Source organism: Poromitra crassiceps, assembly GCF_964638095.1.
Source record: "Poromitra crassiceps genome assembly, contig: HAP1_SCAFFOLD_376, whole genome shotgun sequence".
In the NCBI taxonomy this organism is placed as follows: domain Eukaryota; kingdom Metazoa; phylum Chordata; class Actinopteri; order Beryciformes; family Melamphaidae; genus Poromitra; species Poromitra crassiceps.
Genome location: NW_028152028.1, coordinates 153,712 through 178,427, shown reverse-complemented (window position 1 = coordinate 178,427; position 24,716 = coordinate 153,712). Strand labels below are relative to the sequence as shown.

General features: G+C 42.1%; 1 protein-coding gene across 2 annotated transcripts in view; it reads right to left on the bottom strand.

The window, feature by feature from the left end:
* Nucleotides 1-9,411: 9,411 nt before the first annotated feature.
* The window catches only part of LOC310771132 (eukaryotic translation initiation factor 4E type 2-like), a 95,365-nt gene continuing 80,060 nt past the window's right edge, over nucleotides 9,412-24,716 (bottom strand). The window contains exons 5-6 of one of the 2 annotated variants that reach the window (XM_083663796.1): nucleotides 13,979-14,115; nucleotides 9,412-10,190 (exon numbers count right to left, since the gene is read on the bottom strand). In XM_083663796.1, coding sequence (XP_083519922.1) covers nucleotides 10,151-10,190; nucleotides 13,979-14,115 — 177 coding nt within the window. In that variant the 3' untranslated portion in view covers nucleotides 9,412-10,150. The remainder of the gene's footprint in view (nucleotides 10,191-13,978; nucleotides 14,116-24,716) is intronic. The other variant, XM_083663795.1, reaches the window with a different exon arrangement.

The following is a 24,716-nucleotide window of genomic DNA, read 5'->3' as shown; positions in this document are numbered from 1 at the left end:
GCTGCTCCTCTGGCTGTTGCTCCGGCTGCTCCCCTGGCTGTGTGTCTCTTCCAGCGTTCGCACTCTTAGTGCAGTCTCTAGCTAAATGTTCAGGCGACCTGCACGTCCAACAAAGTCTCACCTGTCCGCCGCCTGCTTCTTGACATTCTCTGGCTAAATGTCCGATCGCGCCGCATGCCCAGCAGGCTCCCTGCTGTCCATGTCGTTGTCCCGCATACCCGGTCCGTCTCCCGGGAGCGCCTCGGCACCACCTCGCCTCGTGGCCCGGTTCTCCACAGCTCCAACACAGTCTTTGCGGCTCCTCCGTCCGCTTCTCTCCGTGCTGCGCGACCTCTCGTAGCAGCTCCATAAGCCCCTCTGCCCAGGCCGGCGTCGCCTCCAATAGCCGTCTAATCTCCTGCATCAAGCGGGCTTCCATGCCCGCCAGCACCGAGCTGATCCCCGTCGTCAGCTCTTCTTTTCTCCCGTTCGCCGACAGGCATTCTTCTAATCGCACCATCACACGTGGCGCTCGTAGCAGCTAGCTCACACAGCTAGCTCGCTACCGCTAGGTCGCTCGAGCCTTTGATCTCCAACTTTTCCTCCGCCGTTCCTCCTCACTCTCTCCCCTCTCGACCGAAATCAGGCGTTACCGCTTCACTTCTGACACCAATGTAACGTATCGGTGATACGCCAAAGAACGGAGAGTTGTAGTTGGTACAGGTTCTTTATTCACAGGCTCCTTTAGCTCCTAGCAGCTAGCTTCACACAGCTAGCTCTAGACACAACAACCGGTCTCGCTCCCTCCATAGCTTGACTGACCCCCGGCACGCCGGCCGCTGGTCCTATATACCCCGTTTCCCCTAGGAACACACCCGCACACATTAGTTCCTAGCTACAATCCAGACACCTAGGTTGCACATCACATTACAGGTAATACTTGGATTACCAGACACGTTACAATATGTATATATATATATATATACAAATGCAACCAATGGAAAAGCATTAAAACGAGCTTGTGAGTAATTATCGTAACGCCATTCGCCCTCAATCTGTCAGTCAAACCTCGAAATTCCTCCCCTACCTCTGTCTGTACCCCCCCACGCAGGACACTAAACGCGGAAAAGTCACACGGCACACGTGCTGTGTATTTCTGATATCGTTTTGTTTAATCCTGGCTTTCTCTGATGTGAATAGATCAATAAAATGTTTTCCAGTTATTCTTAGGCTGCAAACTTGTTTTAACATGCAAATCGGAGTGGTTTCTGACGAGAATAAAGTAACGTTAACGTTACGTTATGTCATCCCATATCCAAGATATTAATAATGTAACAACACATTCAGCGAGAAACTGTCTATAATGAAGACGTGCCAAATATGACGACGTGAAAACTTGCCGTTGTGGAGATGCGTGGTTCTCATCGGACAGCGACGATATGCTATTTCATGTCTGAAGAGCATTAGGTTGAAACGTCAAATCAGGGATCTTGTCCAATAAATTATTGAATGGGAGCTACAGTGTGCAAACGTGCATCCCGTTTTGAACAAATACGGGACGCGGTTTGTCCCGGATTTTCATCCCACCCGCATTGCGTGATGAAAACCCAGCTTACTCTGCATCTGCATGGGTTAGATTGGTTAGTTTAGCCACTAATCAGGGTCAGGCTGACACTGTTCTCTGGCTCTCTGATCTGGTGTGAGCCAATCAGAGAGCAGAGATGGGGCGGGTCTGCATAGAATGCCAGTGGGGAAAATGGCTGCATGTGAATATGAAGAATCAAACACTTGACAGTGTTAGTCAAAAGGAATACAAAGGCTGCGTCAGTAGTAAAGAGTCCAGAGCGCAACATGGCAAGCGGGATCGGCTTTCAACCGAGCCAGGAGCGGCAGGCTGGTGGGTGAACAGGCAGCGGTGATTTTAACAACAGCAGCTCAGTGAGTTTAGCAACAAGTCCCGGTTGGGTTAGGCTTATTTTTCATTTTAGTGTACCGGTAATGACAGCTTTTTAACCCCTTCTATGGGACATCATGTTCTGATCTAGATTTACTAGGACATAGATGTCAATGAATCACAGCACAAGGGACTGATTTGATTTCTTGTTAACTACCATGCTGAGGTGCCTCTGCCTCTCTAGGCTACATTATTATGATCTGATGTGTTTAATGTTGAGTTTTACAGTCAAATACATAAATAAACATTAATTTAATATATGAATCAATATAATGCATATGAGAAGAAAATAAACAACTCTGATGATGTTATACGCTCAACCATCAACCAATCTGGAAAATTGCATTTTTCAATAATATTTTCCTCATATACCCATTTATTTAGGAGTTTATAATTGAAAAATTATCTATTTGGCTTATTTCCAATTCAGTTAATTGTTAATTAAGCACGTCAAACTTTAAGTATGAATCTAAATGCTTTCTTGAAACAGTTTAATTTATGATTTACTACTGACTGGCCCCGTACCCCGCCTCCGGGCCCGTGATGGTTGTGGCCCTTGCTGCGGGGGAAGGGGGGGGGTGGGCATCCCTTATTATTCTGCCTGAAAGGTGGCAACCCTAGCGCTAACGTTAACATATACATATATACTGTATGTATGAACATTTAGCTGTGTTAGACTGACAGATTTTTCTTCTGTTTCTTCCTCAGTATTTATCTTTTAAGGTGTATCATATAATACTTTTAAACTGTTAGATTTTCATTGCTCTGATTTACTTCCTGTTATGTTTTGATTCCCGTTTGTTGAACCCTCCCACCTTCCCCTCGCATTTCGCCCACACACAAGCAGTAAACTTTTTCATACCTACGCTGACACACACACATACACAGACCTCATACTCTCTCACTTTTGCATTTTGGAGCGACCACAATGGAAATAAGCTCTCGGGCTTTTTTGCGCTTTTATCCTTTTGATATTCTCCTTTTTAAATGCTTGTATATATACAGTATACCTGTGTTTTTAAATCTGATGTCAATAAATGCTTTCAATCAATCAATCAATCAATCAATCAACATGCTAGTTAGCAAAACAAACTTTTACTAAATCAGATTCTGGGAATAACTACCCATGGCATTCAAATTAGCTATGTGTTGTTGACACTTGCTATAACAATCATGATGTGTCTAAAGTAACCCATGACCCATGTCTAAACCCGTGTGTGCGTGTGTGTGTGTGTGTGTGTGTGTGTACCAGCTGGTACCACTGAGATGAAGAGTTACTGGAGGAGGAGCCCATGTGAATGGCAGTAATCCAGAGCAGATTAGGATTAGCAGCTCAGCCAACTGCAGTTATACAATTTAATTGACTCTCTGCAAACCTGGCAACCAAACCGCTGCTATAAAACTTCTCTGACATAGTGTATTTACAAGATCAAGTATTGCTAACCTGTGTTTGTTCAGATTTAAAAGTCTTACTGGTAAGGGTAGCCCCTTTGCTTACACTGGAGCTGCCGAGTGGAATAGTTTGGATCTGCAAATTAAATCTGCTCTCACTCTTCACAATTTTAAATGTTTAGATCATGGGTGATGGAAAAGGTGCCTATGTAATTAACATTGTGTTCCCATAGGGGGTCCTATTTATTTGTGGGTACTTGGGCAATTCTCCTAATTTGTATATAGTTCTCTTAATCTTTATATCTTTTATTGCAGTAATAATAACGTTCAGTCGTAACTCATTTATAAGCCTTTAGTTAATGAACTTATCACTTACAAAACATGAATATACATTTGTAGATGATTAATAAATGCTATGTTAACATATCACAAATGCGTTGTAAGTCATCTATAAACTTTTAGTAAATTAAGTTTCTCACCTGTTATAAATGATATGTAAATCATTTACAATTCATTTACAAGGCTTTCTGCATCCCCTAATCTAAAGTGTAAACCATTCATCACGCATAAATGTGTTACATACAAGGGGGTAGCTCTGTCAAAATTGAAGCCAAAGTGCACTTAAACCTGCATTCTTTCGAATGGCCTGCAGGGGGCAACCCATTGGTCTGTGGACTTCTGTTTTTTGACGCCTCACATGGCCATCTTGGATCTTGACACAAGTTCAGGGGTTTCCCACAGAGCACGCCTGCTATTGGTCCGTGATCGGCGAGCTGTCTAATCAGTGGACAAGCAACCTGTCAACCACGCCCCAAAACATAGTCTGCAACTACAACATAGTCTAGCTGAGTAATTACATATTTGCTTTGGATGACATACAACGTAAAAACTATACATGCGTTCATAATATATTCACCCGGCATTTTGGTCTCACATGCCTCCGCTCTCTTGTCAGCTTCGTTGGGTAGAACGCATGGATGAAAGTATGTAATTTCTCCATAGTGGCTTTTCCTTTGCAAAACATTTACAATGTGTTGGAATTAATTTATAATCTTCCATAAAAGGAGATACAGGACCCAGCAGAGGACCAAAATACCCAATATCACCTGCCAGTAAGAATCTGCCTATCATTATGTTTATGGTACAAAAATCTAGTAATAGGGTGAATGTTGTTTGGTATTACAAAGAGGCTTTGTATATATATATTTGTATATATTTGTATACTGTATATGACTGTTCACCAAGGACTTACCTCTTTAGTAGGGCTGGGCGATATGGCCAAACAATTTATCACGATATGTTTTCTTATATTGATCGATGTCGATATTTATCACGATAAATATGTATTAATAATAATGATGTTCAATTTACAGTTTTAAGATCAGTATTCTCCTTAGACCCCAAAGAAACCAGAAGGTTAATTATGGTTTATATATTTATTGTCAGAATTGATAGGTGACAAAACACATCTGTTCCAGCACTCGCCTGCACCATCTTTTGACGTGACCCCCATGTACCATCTTTTGACGTGACCCCCATGTTGTATTTGTTTTATGTAAACTTTTTTCAGCTAAAAATGTTGTGTATATTGTTTACAATAGTTAGAAATGCAGCATGTAGCATTCATGTATTCATGTAGCATTTACTATTGATCGGTTTGATTTTATGCACTAATAATTTGGAAACCGGTCTAAAAGCGGCCACTAGGCGGCAGTATTGCTTAAGTTAACATCAGAATGCCTACATGTTCAGTAGAAGCATAGATTGTATAATAGATGGATATAGTGAGCGTGACGTCACCCATTGGGTTTTGATGGAACGAAATGAGGCTTGAATCTCCCACTTCCTGCTCATCGTTGATTGGTTGAATGGATTAATTCTACACGGAAGTACGGGGAGAGGGGGCGGCTGTTAAAACACTAGTAGAAGAAGAATGAGGAGGGGGCGGCTGCCCCTAGCGGCTGCCGGGGGAGTTTCCGGAATTGTCTCACAGGCTTGAACTGACTGCCATCTTGTTGTTCGCTTCTGGTTGCTAGCTTGCTCGCTGGCTGGCTGGTTGCAGTGGTGAAATGGTCCAGGAAAACAAATAACTTTTAGTCCGAAGGTATGGGCGAGTAGCAGTCCAGCCAGCCGACCACCGTCTTGTCCGGGGCCTGGCCAAGAGACCATGGTGTGTGGTGTGAGCCTCCAGCCTGCTGCCTCTAAGCCTCCACAAGGTAAACTGCTATTATACTTATTATATATCTGGGCAAACTCTAAACTTTATAACTGAGGTGGATTTGATCGCGCACTTGGTGCTCTGCTATGTTGGACTGTTTGAGTGATGCTCATGTTTGTAAGCTAACGCTAGCTCGATTAGCATCGTGTGCTAACGTAAACATGTGAGCAAGGTGGTGAGCACCGTTGCTATACTTTAACTGAAATTTGGTGGCGTTAATGTTATAGTGATTAATATAACAAGGTGTCATTTGTTTCTTCAAGGGATGGGCGCCGGAGTACCATGGTGGAGCAAGAACAGCACAACACAACAGAGGCACATTGTCCCCTGGTCAAATGATTTGTGAAAATTAATGCTACGTTTTGATTCCCATATGCATATTACATATTACTTTCAACCTAAGATATTGCAATAACATAAGCCAAATGCTGACAATATAATGCTGACAGATTTGAGACTTTTGATAGATTTACTTTGAACCATTTGGTATGTATCTGCCAGTGTGCTTTTGTCAATAAACATTGCCAACAAAGAACCTTGTTGTGTAGGCTATGTACTAAGGTAAATCATGTACCCGAATGTACCACAAATATCATAGAACGAGCCCATTATAGTTGTCTGGTCAGATCAGGCAGGTTGTTAATAAGATGTGATATAAAGATATTTGATGTCGAGTGAACCAGCTTGGACCAAATGACCAGGAAGAAGAATGTGAAGATGGAGAACCAACCGACTGCATGAACAAATGATTTATATTTATTGAAATATGGTTATCTGTAACAATTCGACATACACAAAGGCTACACCATGCAACATATATTTCGATATAATTCAAACTTAAAGAATGGTTCATTTTCCACCATGGTAGGCTGGACTGCTGTGAAATGGTTACCTATATTTGTGTCAAGTGTTGCTTGGTAGATTATCTATATATGCCTAATTTACCAGAAGACATATTCGTGCAAGACCTTAGGCTATGTTGAGTTCTATCGATCTGATAAAGTATGTTTTCAAATAAGGATGACCTCAAGACAAGTGTGTATCATCTTTAAATGTCCAATACCATACAGAAAAGCAAATTGAACAAACGACCAACAGCATTCAAGTCTGCAAAAACTTGTGATGTTATGTCACGTTAACATAACCTTATGACGCTTACTGTATAACATGGGCAGACCATTTAACATTACTTCACATATACATTAGATAATGTTAAATGGTCCGCCATGTTATGAGCGTCACGTTACATGTATGCCATCTATAGCCTATGCTTAGCTTTTAGGTGCGTCTAAGGGACAAAATAGCGGCATGCGATTAACGCGTTAACGCTGACAGCCCTAATATACTGTATATATTAACGCGTTAACGCTGACAGCCCTAATATATATATATATATATATATATATATATATATATATATATATATATATATATATATATATATGCAATTCCTTATGATTGGTCTGATATTATTCTGTTGAAACATCCTGGTTCTCAACGTTGGGGTGGTGACCCCAAGTGGAGTCACGTAGACTTCCAAAGTGGTCCCCTAAAAAAATTAGCCTATTATTGTTAGCTGTATGAAATTCACCATGCCAAGTCAAAATAGCCTAACATATCAGGAGACTGTTAACTCTATGCAATTCAGTCTGTCACTCTAAAGCAGCCTATAATTGCATATGGTAACTGGATTTAACCCTATAGTGTCTCACAGAAGAAATCTACAGGGGTGCGAGATTCAGCAGGGTGGTTTTTGCCGAATACTGCATCCCCTTACTTTCTCAGACCAGGAGACTGTTAACTCTATGCAATTCATTCTGTCACTCTAAAACAGCCTAAAATAGCAGTTTGTAACTGGGTTTCATCCGTACAGTGCCTGCCAGAGAAATGGGGGTGCGAGATTCAGCAGGGTGGTTTTTGCCGAATATTCTTTCGACCGAACTACAACCACTAGCTGCTATAGTTCTTACATGAAACTGATCACAGCTAGGTCTGTGGTTTATCTTTTGTAATTGGGTCATTATTTCTGGAAAGAGACATTGCTGGTGAGTTTTTCTAATTTATGTGTGAGTGCCATCCGGTTCCATTGTATTGAGAATTAAGCCAGACATCAGGGCCGATATCTCCAAAACTCAGAGACAACAAACACAAAACAATGTAGATGGATAAATAGCACTGCAGGTAAGAAGAAAAATATGTAGTTTTGATTTTAGGCTATGCTGTTCCTTTAAACACGTATGTAAATATCATATTAAGGCAGTGGCATGGAGATTTAACAATGGTGGTACAAATTAAATCTAATGTGGCCACTGGGGGGCTGGCCCTTGTTGAAGTGGTTCTATATTTTCTGATCCATCATATTCAGACTATGGAGTTTTAGTGACATGTAGATTTAAGTCCCTCTGGCCCCCTGCAAACTCCGCCCATGGCAGAAAGCACTTGCTGCTGCAGCACCTGCTTGCCCCAGCACGGACCTCCCAGCACTGAATGCATGCTCAGTGCATGCGTTTACTGACCTCTGGCACAGCCAATCAGCTCACATCAATTAAGGGGTTAATATCTGAAAATGCTCAAGGGTACTCACCGGGCACCCTCCTGTATTTTGAATAGGTACCCCCAAACTACAAGAATCAGCAGAGAAAAAAACTTTATCCGACGAAGCGAGGTTCAACCCCATGGCTCCCGGACTAACCTGTATGGTATAGAAATTAGAAACACGTGACATCATGTAGTAGTCTATAGCAAATGATTTATTTAAATGGTGGTTACTAATTAAAATACTTATGTATAGTGTGGCGCACTTGTGCTTGAAGTAAAACAGTTGTCCAATGGTAAAGGTCGAAAATGAATTGTGGAAAGGACAAATAATTTGAAAATGAATAAGCAAGAATATGAAAATGGATTACAAAAGGCACATTAAATTGCATTTTGCAAATCATCAGCATTAATTCATCAGTATTTTATTTGTCAATTTAATTAACAGTTGTATTATTAAATGGCTCATTACACATTTTTCTTAATAGGTTTATAAACAGTTTTATCAAACGGCTCATTTAAAAGCATTTTTTTTCTTCTGGAACCCGTCTGGAAGGTGAATATGTACAGTAACCTAAGTCAATTACTGAGAATTACTGCTTGGATAAAGCCTTTTGTACGTAATGCAGGAGACACATAGGAAAAACGCACAGTAGATTGTGCACAGAAGAAATCCATGCAATCAGCAGAGAAATCCTTATGCAAGGCAAAAGATTCCCAGAACAGTGTTTCCCCTAGAACATTTTTCAGGCCTGAAGGGATGTCGGAGCTTTTAGCTAACCTGTTCGCATCTATGTTTGCAATGGCATCCCAAGTAGCATCATACTATTATGGGATGCGATGCGAACAGTTGTATTATGGGATGTGCGTTTCCCAGGCAACGACACACGTTTTGGAACTCTGGCACAATGATCCTAAAAGCAAAGTGCTTATTGTTTTGAATGATTTGGCATCTTCTATTACTGTCAACACCAGTATTGTTGTATTGTAATAATATGCCATAAAGGTTTATTGGAATTTTGGGGAGAGCAGGAAAAAAATCTGACGGGGGCGTCGTTGGCCTGGTGGGCCCGCCAGGCCTGTAGAATGGTAGGGGAAACACTGCAGAAGGAATCAATCAACTGAAATATAGACACCGAATTGGGCAGACAATCAAATGCCATCACCTTGAAAACATTCATGGATGAACGATGAAGCAGGACTTTTGCGCGTTGGAGGCACCATGTAACCATGCGGAAAAGCACCCCCCTCCTCTCTCTCCCTCCACCTCCTCCCTCTCTCTCCCTCTCATGTCATCGGTCCACACATGTAAAAGCAACAGTGCCAATTAACCAATAATTAAGCCAACAGAAGCCTCCATTAAAATGTTGAAATCTGTCGTTATCTCCATAATTACAAAGATAATGAACATTGCTGAAAACTATGACCATTAAAACGACATGTGTAAGGACTTACATGGTTTAATGAAGGCAGACAAAGGGTAAGTCCACTTAAGGCTTGTCACTGCACAGTCAATTAACATGTGCCCCCGATGCCATGCTGCCGGCAATGTTCATGGATCTGACATCATGCTGGGAATGGGACAGGCTTTTGTAGAATTTAGAAGCAAATGATAAGAAAACTAACAGTTGTTTATGTTGACATAACGTCAGCAGATGTGTTTCCTTGTTGGAAATGTGATTGTGACGGCTTCTGTGGGTTTTGATTGCAGGCAGCTGCCACTCTGTCCCCTCTTCCCGGTACTGTGTACCGGCAGCAAATATTTTAACGGTACTGCGTACCGCCGAGCACCGGTCTACTTTCACTCGCGTGCGTGTGTGTGTGTGTGTCTATGTGTGAGAGTGTGCATTTGTGTGGTGATGGTAGAAACTACGCTGACTCAGCTTTGTCCCATTCAACCTGTTTATTGGTCCACAGTAAACACACACACACACAGACACACACACACACACACACACAGGCTGCCGCACGGTAACCACGGTGACCCCTGGCCAATCACAGAGCAGGGCATGAGGAGGGAGGAAAAGCTCCTTCCTGATTGGACAGGACGACGGTCAGCTGACTTTTCCTCCTCACAGGGCGATCTTCGTGTTCCGGAAGCTGGAATTATCCCTAGACACACGCACGCACGCACAGAGAGAGAGAGAGGAAGAGAGAGTGTGTAAGCATAGACATGAGATATATAGCCTAACGTGCGGTGCTACATGTGATAGCACCATGTATGGATATGTCACGACGTGTGGATGACTGAAAAAATTGCATTTGTGCGTGGAACTACATTGAACACAACCCACACTAATTGCCGTCTGGCACAACGAGGAAGGTCGGTGCGCACTGAGGGCGCATATCGGACTTAAGATCAGGGGTTCACAAACTTTTGAGACAAAGTAATTTCCCAGGGACCACTTCCACTGCGGATACCAACAATGACCCCCCAATAGCATCAGAAGGCTAAATAACAACATAAGGCTACCAGTTCAAAACAGACACACACACATGCACGCACACAAGCACATACTCCGTTTGTTTTGTAGAGTACTGTATAAAGAAATGTACGAACCAATGTACGAACCGTATTTTAATATTTAGTTCGCATTGGCCAGCTAGAGGGCTAGCTGACCATGCTATATTGTCTTGTATTCGTTTTAGATTGGCTTTTTAGGGGTTCAAGCCCCGAAGGGGCTGAAACCCTATTGTTTTTGTGCCGGTTTATTATTATTCTTGTTCATCTGCCCCGACGCAAATTCCTGTGAGTTGGTGAATTGAAATTTGGCACATTGACCGATATTGGTGGCTGGTTTCTGCTCAAAAAATATTTTTTTCGAACCGGCCTGAAGGTGGCGCTATAATTAGAGGTTTTACGTTAAAGGCCATAACTTCCACGCCGTTTGTCTGATTTTCAAACTTTTTTTTTCCAGATGTTCAGGTGAACCTGCTCTACAAATTTGCCTCAAAGAGCCTTAAGGTCCGTCTGGAAAATTTTTGAGATATTTTGAAAAGTTTGTAAAACACATTTTCGAGATCTCCTCCTAGACTGTTTGACCGATTTCCACCAAAATCGCCAGGAAGCATCTCTGGAGCAAGCTCTACAAATTGGCTTTTTGAAACTTTTGAAATCTACTTTCGTTTCAGAGATATTAATCGTTAAAGTTGTGAGAGGGCGTGGCCTCTCAGCTAAATTGTCATAACTTCATGACCGATTAACGAATCTGGGACTTGCTGGAGATCTTCGGAGATCATCACCGACCATGTCTGTCAAAGCTTGTGCAATTCGACCAAAAGGGGGCGCCATAAATGCCAGAAATGGGCGTGGCCTAACACAAAAAAGGCCATAACTCCACACCTGTTTGTCCAATGATCGTGAAACTTGGCAGATATATCAAGGAGGATGTCCTAGTCAAAATCTGAAGTTTTTTCATCATTGGTGAAAGTGGGCGGGGTCTATGGTGTAAGCATGTAATAGCGGTAAATCAAGTCCATTCGCCTAATCGGTTGCAAACTTCTCAGCCTCATCTGGAATGGCATTTATGACAGGCTATTTCGCAATTTGTCTAAAAGGGGGCGCCGCAGGCGTAAGAAGTGGGCGTGGCCTAACACAAAATATGCCGTAACTTCACACCCGTTTGTAACTCCCAGGCTGTTTCTCCAATTTTAAAGCAACTTTCTTCCACATGTTCCCTCGAACGTGCTATACAAATTTGCCTCAAGGACTATTAGGTGTTCAATTTGCGCAAGGCTTGAACCCCTGCCATTGCCGCTTGTGGCTATATTTCTCCTTGCTTTTGTATATATATATTTTTTGCTTGTCATGTAATGTGCATTGTCGTTTTGGACCCCAGCAAGACTAGCTGTCGACTACGCATCAGCTAATAGGGATCCTTTTTTAATAAACAAATAACGCACGCATGCACGCCACACCCACACCCACACGTTTTTCCGTTGCCAAAATGTAGCCTAACTTTGGAGTGTTATTTAGCCACCTTCTTGACAAGCTAGCATGACATGGTTGGTACTAGCGCTGCAACTAACAATTATTTTTATTTTATTTTAACAATTTTATTCCAAAACAAAATGTCCCAAATTGACAATTTTAGTACACAAAAGTGCTGCTTGACTGGACCAGAGCTGTCTAAACAATCATGAAAAATTACTTAAAAAAAAAGAACAATGTAAATCACTACCTAAGCGTTAACAGGATTTGCTACTTAATAGGCTACCTTTAAAGCTGCATTCAGCTATGTTTTTGTGTTCAAATAAGTGTTAAGTGTGGCTCTATATTCTGACAGCAATCACTGAAATAGAGTGTTTAGTCAGTGACTTGAAACCCCCAACCCCCCGCTGTCCTCTATCTCTCTCCTGTAGTCCTGCAGGCAGGGCGGACATATCTCCGCAACCATAACTCGTAGAGACTCACAGATGGCGGCATTGGACTTGGGGTGAAAAAATACATTATGTTCCAATACAGGCATCGCAATTGGACCTTCTCAGAAAATGTCAACTTTTCTCTGATTGGATCAAAACCTCAAACTATCCAATCAGAGAAAAGTTTACATTTTCTTGGAAACGGAAGAGATCGCGATGCCTATAAAGGACTATATGTATTTTTCCACCCCGAATCCACGGACTATAAGGTAGATCGTTTCTGCAGTAACACTTTATTCTTCTCTCTCTCATATAGTGGGGCGGCATAGCTAACCTACATAGCTTTGTGATACAAGCACCACATTTTGCAGATGTGTTCATACAGTAGATATATTCTGAACAAAACTGGATATTGGGCCATCGCAAATTTGCCCCCTGGTGGCCGTGGCAGACATTTTTCAAAATGGCCACAATCGATGTGTCAACATTTCCTATCCCATTGGACCCACATGCAATACCAGACATAATATAGATCCTAGTAACCCTGAGAACCAAATAAAAATACTAATTCAACTTTTACAAAGTAATTGGTCATTCATTTCATTATATTATGTGTGTACATTATAGGCCTATTAGTGTGGCTATTGTTCACTTTGTGATAAAAGTGCGAAATTTGGCACAGAAATAGCTTAATGTAGAAAACATCTGGATATTGGGGCATTGCAGATTGGCATTTTTATGACCATTTTGCAAAATGGTCACCAGCCGTAGCTCAACATATGAGACCAATTGTTCATTTTGTGATAGAAGAAACACATTTTGCAGATAGAAGAAACACATTTTGCAGATGTGTTTATAGATATACTCTGAACAAAACTGGATATTGGGCCATCACAAATTTGCCCCCTGGTGGCCGTGGCAGACATTGTTCAAAATGGCGACCAGCGGTTTGTCAACATTTCCTATTCCATTGGACCCACATGCAATAATGGACATAATATAGATCCTAGTAAGCCTGAGAACCAAATAAAAATACGAATTAAAAATTATATGGACTTTTACAGAGTAATTGGTCACTTCATTGTATTATGTGTGTACATTATAGGCCTATTAGTCCGGCTATTCATTTTGTGATAAAGGTGCCAAATTTGGCACATAAATAGCTTAATATAGAAGAGATCTGGATAAAACTGATGACATCACAGTGAGTAATTACGTGACATCACTTCCAGTTGGGTGACATCACTCGCCAGTGACATCATTCGCACGAGATGGATTCACTGAGGTGACTCTGCCTAACCCTAACCCCTTCCAGGTGACTACATCTCAGGTGAACTCCAGGTGAACTCTCGTCCTCATACGGACAGTCACAGTGCCTCAATGTGGGATGTTGGTGTAAAGACTCTGAACATCAAAAGTAGCAGTGACACACAATCAAAGGATTTTAGCGAATTAATAAAGTCTACACTGTATTCCACAAGTTTCCTACCTAAACCACTGTATTCCCCAGGTCCCCCTACAGGCAGACAGACAAGTACCTCAGGCTGTCATTATGGGTCTTGTACTCCATGATAGTATTTGGTGGGAGGTTGAGGACTCGTCTCAGAGTGTCTCTGATCCGAGACGTCGTCGTCTGGTCGCTCAATGTCTTGTTCCAGATAGACAGGATGTCCTCCTACACACACACATACAGTACACACACAATTTGAATGATTTATTTATGTCCACATAAATACAAGTATGCAACAGACATAAACACTAATAGTGCAATCAGATAGTATAGATCAGATACACACACACAGGATGATGGCAATGGCAGGTCGAGACACAGAGACACACACAGGCACAGAAACACACACACACACACACACGTTTTTGGTAACGTAACCTGACACAGCCAGATGGATGGTCTTGTTTTCACAAAACATATCCATCTATCGAGTGAGTCGATGCGATGTCACATTAAACTAGAACGACCGCAACGCGGACTTATGCCTCCGCCATTAGTTCATTCTTGAGTCCAAGTGGATGTTGGAGCCAAATTGGAAGAAATTGCATCAAGGCGTTTCTGTGCAGAATTGGATATTTGAGCCAAATGTGAAGAAATTTAGTCAATGTGTTACTGAGATATGGCGTTACCGAGTTTGAAAATGGCATTTGTTAGGCCACTGTGACCTTGACCTTTGACAACCAAAATGGAATCAGTTCATCCTTGAGCCTAAGTGAATGTTTAAGGCGAATCTGATGAAATTCCGTCCAGGCGTTCCTCAGATATCGCGTTAACAAGCTTGAAAATGGCATTTGAGAGGTCACAGTGACCTTGACCTTTGACCTTTGACCACCAAAATCTAATCAGATCATCCTTGAGCCTAAGTGAATGTTTAAGGTGAATCTGATGAAATTCCGTCCAGGCATTCCTCAGATATCGCGTTAACAAGCTTGAAAATGGCGTTCGAGAGGTCACAGTGACCTTGACCTTTGACCTTTGACCACCAACATCTAATCAGATCATCCTTGAGCCTAAGTGAATGTTTAAGGCGAATCTGATGAAATTCCGTCCAGGCGTTCCTCAGATATCGCGTTAACAAGCTTGAAAATGGCGTTCGAGAGGTCACAGTGACCTTGACCTTTGACCTTTGACCACCAAAATCTAATCAGATCATCCTTGAGCCTAAGTAAATGTTTAAGGCGAATCTGATGAAATTCCGTCCAGGCGTTCCTCAGATATCGCGTTAACAAGCTTGAAAATGGCGTTCGAGAGGTCACAGTGACCTTGACCTTTGACCACCAAAATCTAATCAGATCATCCTTGAGCCTAAGTGAATGTTTAAGGCGAATCTGATGAAATTCCGTCCAGGCGTTCCTCAGATATCGCGTTAACAAGCTTGAAAATGGCGTTCGAGAGGTCACAGTGACCTTGACCTTTGACCTTTGACCACCAAAATCTAATCAGATCATCCTTGAGCCTAAGTGAATGTTTAAGGCGAATCTGATGAAATTCCGTCCAGGCGTTCCTCAGATATCGCGTTAACAAGCTTGAAAATGGCGTTCGAGAGGTCACAGTGACCTTGACCTTTGACCTTTGACCACCAAAATCTAATCAGATCATCTTTGAGCCTAAGTGAATGTTTAAGGCGAATCTGATGAAATTCCGTCCAGGCGTTCCTCAGATATCGCGTTAACAAGCTTGAAAATGGCGTTCGAGAGGTCACAGTGACCTTGACCTTTGACCTTTGACCACCAAAATCTAATCAGATCATCCTTGAGCCTAAGTGAATGTTTAAGGCGAATCTGATGAAATTCCGTCCAGGCGTTCCTCAGATATCGCGTTAACAAACATCCGTACGGACGTACGGACATCCGGCCGTACGGACGGACAACCCGGATCCATAATGCCTTCGGCCTGGCTTCGCCGGCGGAGGCATAAAAAGGTACTTGGTGATTGGATGAAGCATCTGTCTATTACCGCCTGGCAGGGCTACTTCAACCAATCAGATCAACTTGGATATGACATAGTAGATCAGCTGAAACGTTAACTCATTGAGTGCCGGCCACTTTTGGAACACGCACAAAGAACGAGCTGACTCTATTGTATCATCAGCAAAAAAAAGTTTATTGATACCATTGTCCCTTCTTTAGTTATGAGCCGGAGAAGATAGGTCATTTTGAGCAAATACAGGCGTTTCAAATTAGAAGCTGAGTTATTCCGCCTTTTGTGAAATGAAGCATTTCAAGCACATTCACTGACTCTGAAGATAATATTTTCTGATGTAGTGACGTGGTGTAGTTGTGTGGTGCCCTGCGTGCCCCACCCCCCTCTCCCCCCCTCAGCTGCAAACTCCTCCCCCAGAGCTTACACAGCCTAACACGCACCCAGTCTATTTTCGGAGTGCTCTGTTTTTGTGCGCCGGCTCCCAGCGCGACACGGAAGAGCCAAACCGGACTGCTGAGAATGGTTTGGCCCTTCGGCGTCGGGTGCTGCTTTTCTGGCGGCTAATCGTGTGGAGAAACTATGCAGACAGACAGACAGAGGCAGAGGGGCTCAGTTGTGGGCGCGGATTGACTGCTGTTCGCAGCCAACGTCAGCTCCAGACAGAGCAATCTATATGGCTCTGGCTGCAGCATGAGCGGTTTCTCTTTCATCACGGGGCTTTTTCCTGCTGTTTTCCAGACCTTTCTCTAATCTGGAGAGCACTGTCGCCACCTAATGAGTCCGTAAAATAGGTTATACACCTTCAATAGCTACAATATTTGTACAGGAGATGCAGGAGGCTTTGATCCACGTCCCACCGTCAAAAAACGCATTTGACGTCGATCGACGTCCTTGGCACTCTACGTCACTATTTACTTTGACGTCAATCGACGTCCTTGGCACTCAATGAGTTAACAAACTGCAGATGTTGGGTGCAATCATTGACTGTACAATTGAATTCTCCATTCAAAACAAAGGAGAAGAAGAATAACTGCAGATGTCTGAGAATGTCTTGAGATGAATCATCTCGTTTTCGAGGGGGTCCTAACATGCAAAAACAAGATTCAAGGAAGTTACAATTTAAATCAGAAGAGACAAGACAAACAAGACAAAAGAGACAAGAACACTATAACTGACGGCAATTAACACCCACATATCAGTTAGATAATATAGCAAAATAAATAAAATAAAAATAAACCAAAATAATAATCAGTAATACGTATCGTATTTTCAGTGAACTGTACAGAACATGTACAATAGCAGATACAGTATATATATATATATACATATATACATATACATATAAACATACATACTCAAGCACATACATATACATCACATGCATATACATACACACATAAATATACATACCACATACATACAGTATATATACATAAACATACACACACATATACAGTATACACACCGCATATATGTATATATAGTAGGGCTGTGCGATTAATCGATTTTGAATCGTAATCGAATTAATTAGTTAGGACGATGTTAAAAAAATGAAAATCGATTTACACTTCAACTAGGGTAATTACGTTATGCAGGGCGGCTCTCTCTCATGTACGCATGCTGCTACTTGTCCATTCTCCCCGCTGTAAAGTCTCTCTAGAGGCTGTGATACTGGCTACTAAAGACAGCAGCGCAATGGACTTATTTCAACACCTCCGACCAAAAAGCACATAGTGAGCACTGAGCGCAGCTTGTTGCACTGCGGGCTGTAGCCTACAAGATAACGATTGCTACAACACACTCACGCGCGCACACGAACACAGACGTTATCACCGGACAATGAAACGTTGCCTTTACAGTTCATATAATAACAAAACAACACGTGAGGCCAAAGAGTACTGACTGATAGATTGGCTGTATTCATGGCAGCTGTCAGCCTCAGCTGACTCACCTGTCCCAGTGTGTCTGAATTTCCCCCTAACTGCTATAGCAGTTCCACGCATTCCTGTTGTGACTTCGTGTTATTCTAGTACAGATATAACTCCGAGCACGGGTGGTCGCTTAGACCAGAGGTTCTCAAATGTTTTTCAGCCAAGGACCCCTTACAAGATAGACTAGAACGACCGCAACGCGGACTTATGCCTCCGCATTAGTTCATTCTGGAGTCCAAATCGCCATTTGAGGCAAATTGGAAGAGATTCCGTCAAGGCGCTCCTGTGATGTTGCGTTACAGAGCTTGGAAATTGGGTGTGTGAGAGGTCACAGTGAGCTTGAACTTTGACCACCAAAATGTAATCAGTTCATCCTTGAGTCCAAGTCGATGTTTGAGACAAGTTTGATTAAATTCCGTCAAGGCATTCCTGAGATATCGCGTTAACAAGCTTGAAAATGGCGTTCGAGAGCTCACCTTGACCTTTGACCTTTGACCACCAAAATGTAATCAGTTCATCCTTGAGTCCAAGTCGATGTTTGAGACAAGTTTGATTAAATTCCGTCAAGGCATTCCTGAGATATCACGTTAACAAGCTTGAAAATGGCGTTTGAGAGGTCACAGTGACCTTGACCTTTGACTTTTGACCACCAAAATGTAATCAGTTCATCCTTGAGTCTAAGTAGATGTTTGAGGCAAATTTGATGAAATTCCGTCAAGGTATTCATGAGATATCACGTTAACAAGCTGGAAAATGGCGTTTGAGAGGTCACAGTGACCTTGACCTTTGACCTTTGACCACCAAAATCTAATCAGTTAATCCTTGAGTCCAAGTCGATGTTTGAGACAAGTTTGATTAAATTCCGTCAAGGCATTCCTGAGATATCGCGTTAACAAGCTTGAAAATGGCGTTGGAGAGGTCACAGTGACCTCGACCTTTGACCTTTGACCACCAAAATCTAATCAGATCATCCTTGAGTCTAAGTCGATGTTTGAGGCAAATTTGATGAAATTCCGTCCAGGCGTTCCTCAGATATCGCGTTAACGAACCTCGTACGGACGTACGGACAGCCGTACGTACGGACGTACGGACAGCCGTACGTACGGACGGACAACCCGGATCCATAATGCCTCCGGCCTGGCTATCGCCGGCGGAGGCATAAAAATATACCGGGGACCCCCTCATTCTGATTTGTGATTTTGGGCTAAGCTTAACACATTCAGTGCCAGCGACGCCATATGGCGTCATTAGAAATTTACCGTACAGTGCCAGCGACGCCAAATGGCGTCATAACTCCAAATTGTTTTTTTGACGGGGGGGTGTCGATCTAAGCTTCTTACGTCGCCTCTAACAATATTGTAGCTATTGGAGGTCGATAACCTATTTTACAAACCCATTAGGTGGCGACAGCACTCTCCTGATCAGAGAAAAAGGAGCCAAACACACAGAAATAGTCACTGGGGAAAATGAGGAAATCGCATCGCATCCGTCCGTATGCATCGACGCCAGCTGTGCCCCCAGCAGCAGCATCCGCTGTCACAACTGAGCACCTTCATGTACGCTGCAACAGCACATTCACATAATCAAACTTATTATTCCGAACTGGAAGCATGCCAGCCCGTGACAAACACACGCGGAACCAAAAAGCTGAATGTCGCGCACCATTCACTGTGTGTGCGCAGCAAACTCAACAGAGACTGAGAGCCACCAGACACATAAGACACACCCAGGAGGCGTGTGCAGTTGAGGGGGGGGGGGGGGGGGGGGAGCAGGCAGAGCAGCAGAGCAGCATACACTTCACCCAGACAGACCCAGACATCAGAAAATTAGCTTCAGAGTCAGTGATGTGCTTGAAATGTTTAATTTCACAAAAGGCTCATTATCTCAGCTCGTAGAAAAAAAGCTCTGTTTTTCGTTCAATCAAGCTATCTTCTCCGGCTCATAACTAAAGAACGGAAAATGGGATCAATAAACTTTTTTTTGCAGGTGATAGAAGAGAGTCTCATCGTTATTTGTGCGTGTTCAGTGTTTACATAGTAATTATTAAAGAAATTATATGACTGTTTTAAAATGCATTGCGGCCTATGTGGCACAGCAAGCAACCTTTTGCCCAAGGGCCGTGGCACTGAAAGTGTTAATTGTTTCCACGGTAACGTGCTTGACTTTTAATTTGATAGGTTTGTTATTAGAATGTAATCCATGAACCATTTTAGATTTAAAGCATAAACTATTTTCGTTGAACTATGAAGATTTTGCAAAAAAAAAATATATATATATATTTTTTTATTACATTACATTTACATTACGTCATTTAGCAGACACTTTTGTTTTATCCAAAGCGACTTACAATATCACAATTTGTCAACAGTACAGAAAACCACTATGCAACACAATCAATGACAGCCAAGATATTTTGATAGACTAGCACCATGTAGGAAGTAGTTTGAGAAGGAATAAGTAACATGTAGCATTTTATAAAAAAAATTTTTTTTTTTTTTTTTACTTGAAAACTTTTCGCGGACCCCCTGGCAAAGGTCCGCGGACCCCCATTTGAGAACCACTGGCTTAGACACTGCTAATATAATTATGTCACGGAGGAACACGCAAATCCACCAGTGTCAAGTTAGCAAGCAACATCCAGGAAGTTAAGCATAGCAGCGGCAAGCTAAAACAGGAAGTTGGGTTGTTCTGCCTTCAGAGTAAAAGCGTAAATTGTCAATTATGGAAAAAAGGGGGAAAAAGAGCTCTGCAGGGCAACAAATGTTTAGAGAAGTATAATAGTATAATAAATCGAAATCGAAATCGAAAATCGAGTTTTGAGAGAAAAAATCGTCAATTTTAGTTTTAGGCAAAATCGCACAGCCCTAATATATAGATACAAACACACATATACACACACCGCATATGTGTGTATATATACAGTACATACACCATACATGCATCCACTCATGCATGCACATATATTATACTGTATGCATAGACATACATCCATACACATAATCCATATGTACATGGACACATGCGTATATGCTCCTCTACACATTATGCCACATTATACGAACTTGCTCATTTATACATTCACATTTATGCACCACACAATGGTCCTATACTACGCAATGTATATATAAAAACGGTTGCTATATATCAACGGAAACAGGAGCATGCCGACTCAAGACAATAAGACAGACCTTTTTTAAATATGTGAAAAGATGTAATGGTTCGTATGTATGGGGATAATTTATTCCAGTCTGAGGGGGCTTTAAACCTAAATGCTCTCTTTCCAGATGTTTTCCTAACTGCAGGAATGAAAAAATAGTACTGTGAAGAGTGTCTTAACTGATATGTTGATGAGTGGGGAACCAATAACTGCTGTAAATAAAGAGGATAGTTAAAATGTATACATTTAAAAATGAGTTGCAACCAGTGAGTGTGTCTTCTTGTACTGAGTGGCGGCCATTTGAGTGAGTTATACATTGTACAGTGATGAGTGGTAAAAGGACATCCGAGTACAAATCTACATAGGTTATTGTATGCTGTGTTCAGAGGTTGAAGATTGGTTTTGGATGCATTTTGATAGACAACATCCGCATAATCAAAGAAAGGTAAAATTAGCTGAACGGCAAGTTTCTGTCGTACACAACGAGTAAAGCAGTTTCTAGATCTAAATAAGACACTAGTTCCGAATTTAATTTTATGGAGTGTGTGATCAATATGATGCTTGAATGTGAGCTCAGAGTCAAGCCAAACATCAAGATATTTAATTTGATCAACTTTATGCAAAACAGTATCATCATTATACTTTATAATTAAGTTATTAGAGTTTGTTTTAAGTGTTTGTTTTGAGCCAAAGACCATAATGAAAGATTTTGTTTTGTTGAGCAGTAGTTTGTTAGATATAAGCCAGTTTTGTAGTGCGTTAAAGTCAGATTGAAGAGCAGTTTGGATTTGTTGAAGGTTAGGTTTGGAAGTATAGATGACCGTATCGTCTGCATAAAGTTGAACAGATGAGTTGGAACAAATTACAGGGAGATCATTTATAAAAATAGAGAAAAAAGAGTGGACCTAGCGTCGAGCCCTGAGGTTGGCCTCTTTGTTGAATAAAGAGATCTGATTTTCTCCCTTGTATGGCAACACATTGTTTTCTGTTGTGTAAATAAGAGTTGAACCAGAGTAGTGCACTACGAGAAAGACCAACTGCGTGAAGTTGATCTAAAAGTAGGTAATGATCAACCAAATCAAAGGCCTTTTTGAGGTCAATAAAAATGGCACCTGTGAGATTGCCAGTATCGGATGATGAAAACACATCGTTGGTAAGTTTTAAGAGTGCAGTAGTGGTTGAGTGATTAGGTCTAAATCCGGATTGAAATGGCGACAGGATGTTGTTTATCTTAAGGTAATGTGACAATTGATTAAAAATCAGTTTTTCAAATATTTTAGCAAAATAACAGATTATGGATATGGGTCTATAATTATTAGGACCATCTTCGTTTTGAACTTTGAATTCTCACACTATGCCAAGCTGCTCCCAGGGACTTTACCTTTACCTTTACTGGATAATGTCTATTTTCTCAAAATTGACCCCTATAAAACCATCCATTGCGCTTGAAGGCATCATGGCATCTGGCTTATGACGCGGCCACCCGCTCCGCCCCGTGACCATTCGAGCCATCAGCCCAGATCCTCACTCTGCTTTTGTCCAGCAATCTACTCGGTTGTGTCTTCTCTTGACCCTTGCTAGCTAACGGTTAGCTCTTAGCCAGTAGTGGATACCCGTCCCTTGTGTTCCAACAACCGTAATGGGAGCAGCGGACAAGGACTGCGGGAGATATTCTTCGACTCGGCCCTCTTCGCCAGGAACGGTGGGACCTGCTACGAAAGCTCGTGGCCAGGTTGTAGGTAGTTGAGTTACGCTATCCCGAGCTAGCTCTAGGCATGGGTCGATTTCCGGTTTTTCCCGGTCCGGTCCGGTGTACGAGCCGGAACTGGTTTGATTTGACATTAACCAACAATGTATTTCTCTAATCCTACTGTCGCATTTCTACCTAACGCTGGCCTAACACACAGACAGACACGGGTAACTCAGACAGACAGAGATAGGCTGCTGACGTACATGACACACAGTGAGGAGCTGTTCATTGGTCCCACATGCTGTTTTGTTGTGATAAGTTGTTCTAAACTCAACGTTTCACTGTGCGATCATAAAGTTTTGTTCATGAAACGCATATGTGTCTGACTCCTGTAGCTGAGCTACAAGTAGCCACCTGCATGTTCCACATCTAACGTTATGTAATAAAAGTGGATTTGTTAATAACGTGTTCCACATCTAACATCATGTAATAAAAGTGGGTTTGTCAATGAACTAAACTCAACGTTTCACCATGCGATCATGATGTTGTGTGTTCGTGAAACGCATGTCTGTCTGACTCCTGCTGTCAGCTGAGCTCATGAGCTACAAGTAGCCACCTGCATGTTCCACAGTACGTTCTGTAATGGGTTTGTCACATTGTCAATGATAACATGTTAGAACTAAACTCAACGTTTCACCGTGCGATCATAACGTGTGTTTGTGAAATACGTGTATGCTCCAAAATACGTTATAACGAGAGGAGGGGGGATGTGCACAGCGCACTGAGTTGAGTTGTTTTGGAGTGGAGAATATAAATGGGACACTAGTCACCACTCACCTGGCTAAGATTGGTGTCCAAAACAGTAGAAAAGGAGTCTTTAAAATTCATGCCAAATCCATACGATCCAACGTTGCTACTTGCTATGCCTGAACTGTAGCCTAAGCCACCAGGTTAAAAGTATTTCTCTACACTATATCTCGCAGACAGTCATTTAATAAACAGGAGTCTACATGTATGACTACAGTCGCCTAAACTGGGAAGCACTGCTCAAAGTGCGACACCTAGTGGCAAAATTCAGTATACCGGTTAGATTCGGTGTGAAGAGCAATATCGAACCGGTTTTAACATTTTCATATTGCTATTTCCCTGGCTGGGGAATGTGTCGTAAGCTGTTAACTAACTTAGCGACTTGCCTGCTTAGTGCTAGCTCTTGTACTGTTGCTCTGCACCGTAGCTTGTTAGCTAGCTATCCGCTAGGCTGCTATTGTTTAGGTTGCTCGTTCGCGGCTTTCTTTTTCTTCCTCCCTGTGCTAGTTAGGCTGTGTCTTCGGACCCACCTTGCCCAGCTATGGACAAGAACGTGCCGTTCCGTCAGTCTGGCCAGTGCCGTCCTGAGATGGCTTCCCCTTGTTAATCAGGATAGAATTGTTACGCTTACTGTAACCTTTGCTTGTGTGCACCATTAAGTTTAGGTTAGCTGACATTACGTTAGGCTTCCTAGCTGTTGCTTGGGCACCGCTTTGCGGCTTGCCTCGCTCGCTTCCCGGACGGGTTAGCTAGTTTTTTCCTTTCCCCTGTTGCTAGTCAGGCTGTTTGCGCTGTGTTACGCTGAGCGTGTGCTCACCGGCCCCCGCTGCTCAATGCAATGCGGCCCTGATGCCAGATGATTACTATCTGTGTTATAATGTGTATGCTCAGGGCCCGAAATTAACTTTTTGACCCACCGGCCAGTGGCGGGTAGATGGAAAAAATCTACCCGCCAAGCATATTTCTTACCAGCCAAAAAAAAAATGCATTTTTGTGTCACATATATCCATATATATCCATTTTTTCAGTACATTTCAAGTGGATAAGGTATTACGTTGAAGAATACACACTTAAATAAGAGGCCAGAGTAAAATTTCAAGCAAATTATTTTAATATATTGATTGATGATTAAACAATACATGTCAAGTCAATCTTATCAATACATGTCAAGTCAATCTTGAGCTTAAATTGTTGTAAAAAAAACAACGCAGCTAAAAGTAATAACTGCGATAGTCTCAATGCAGACAGCGCAGCGCAC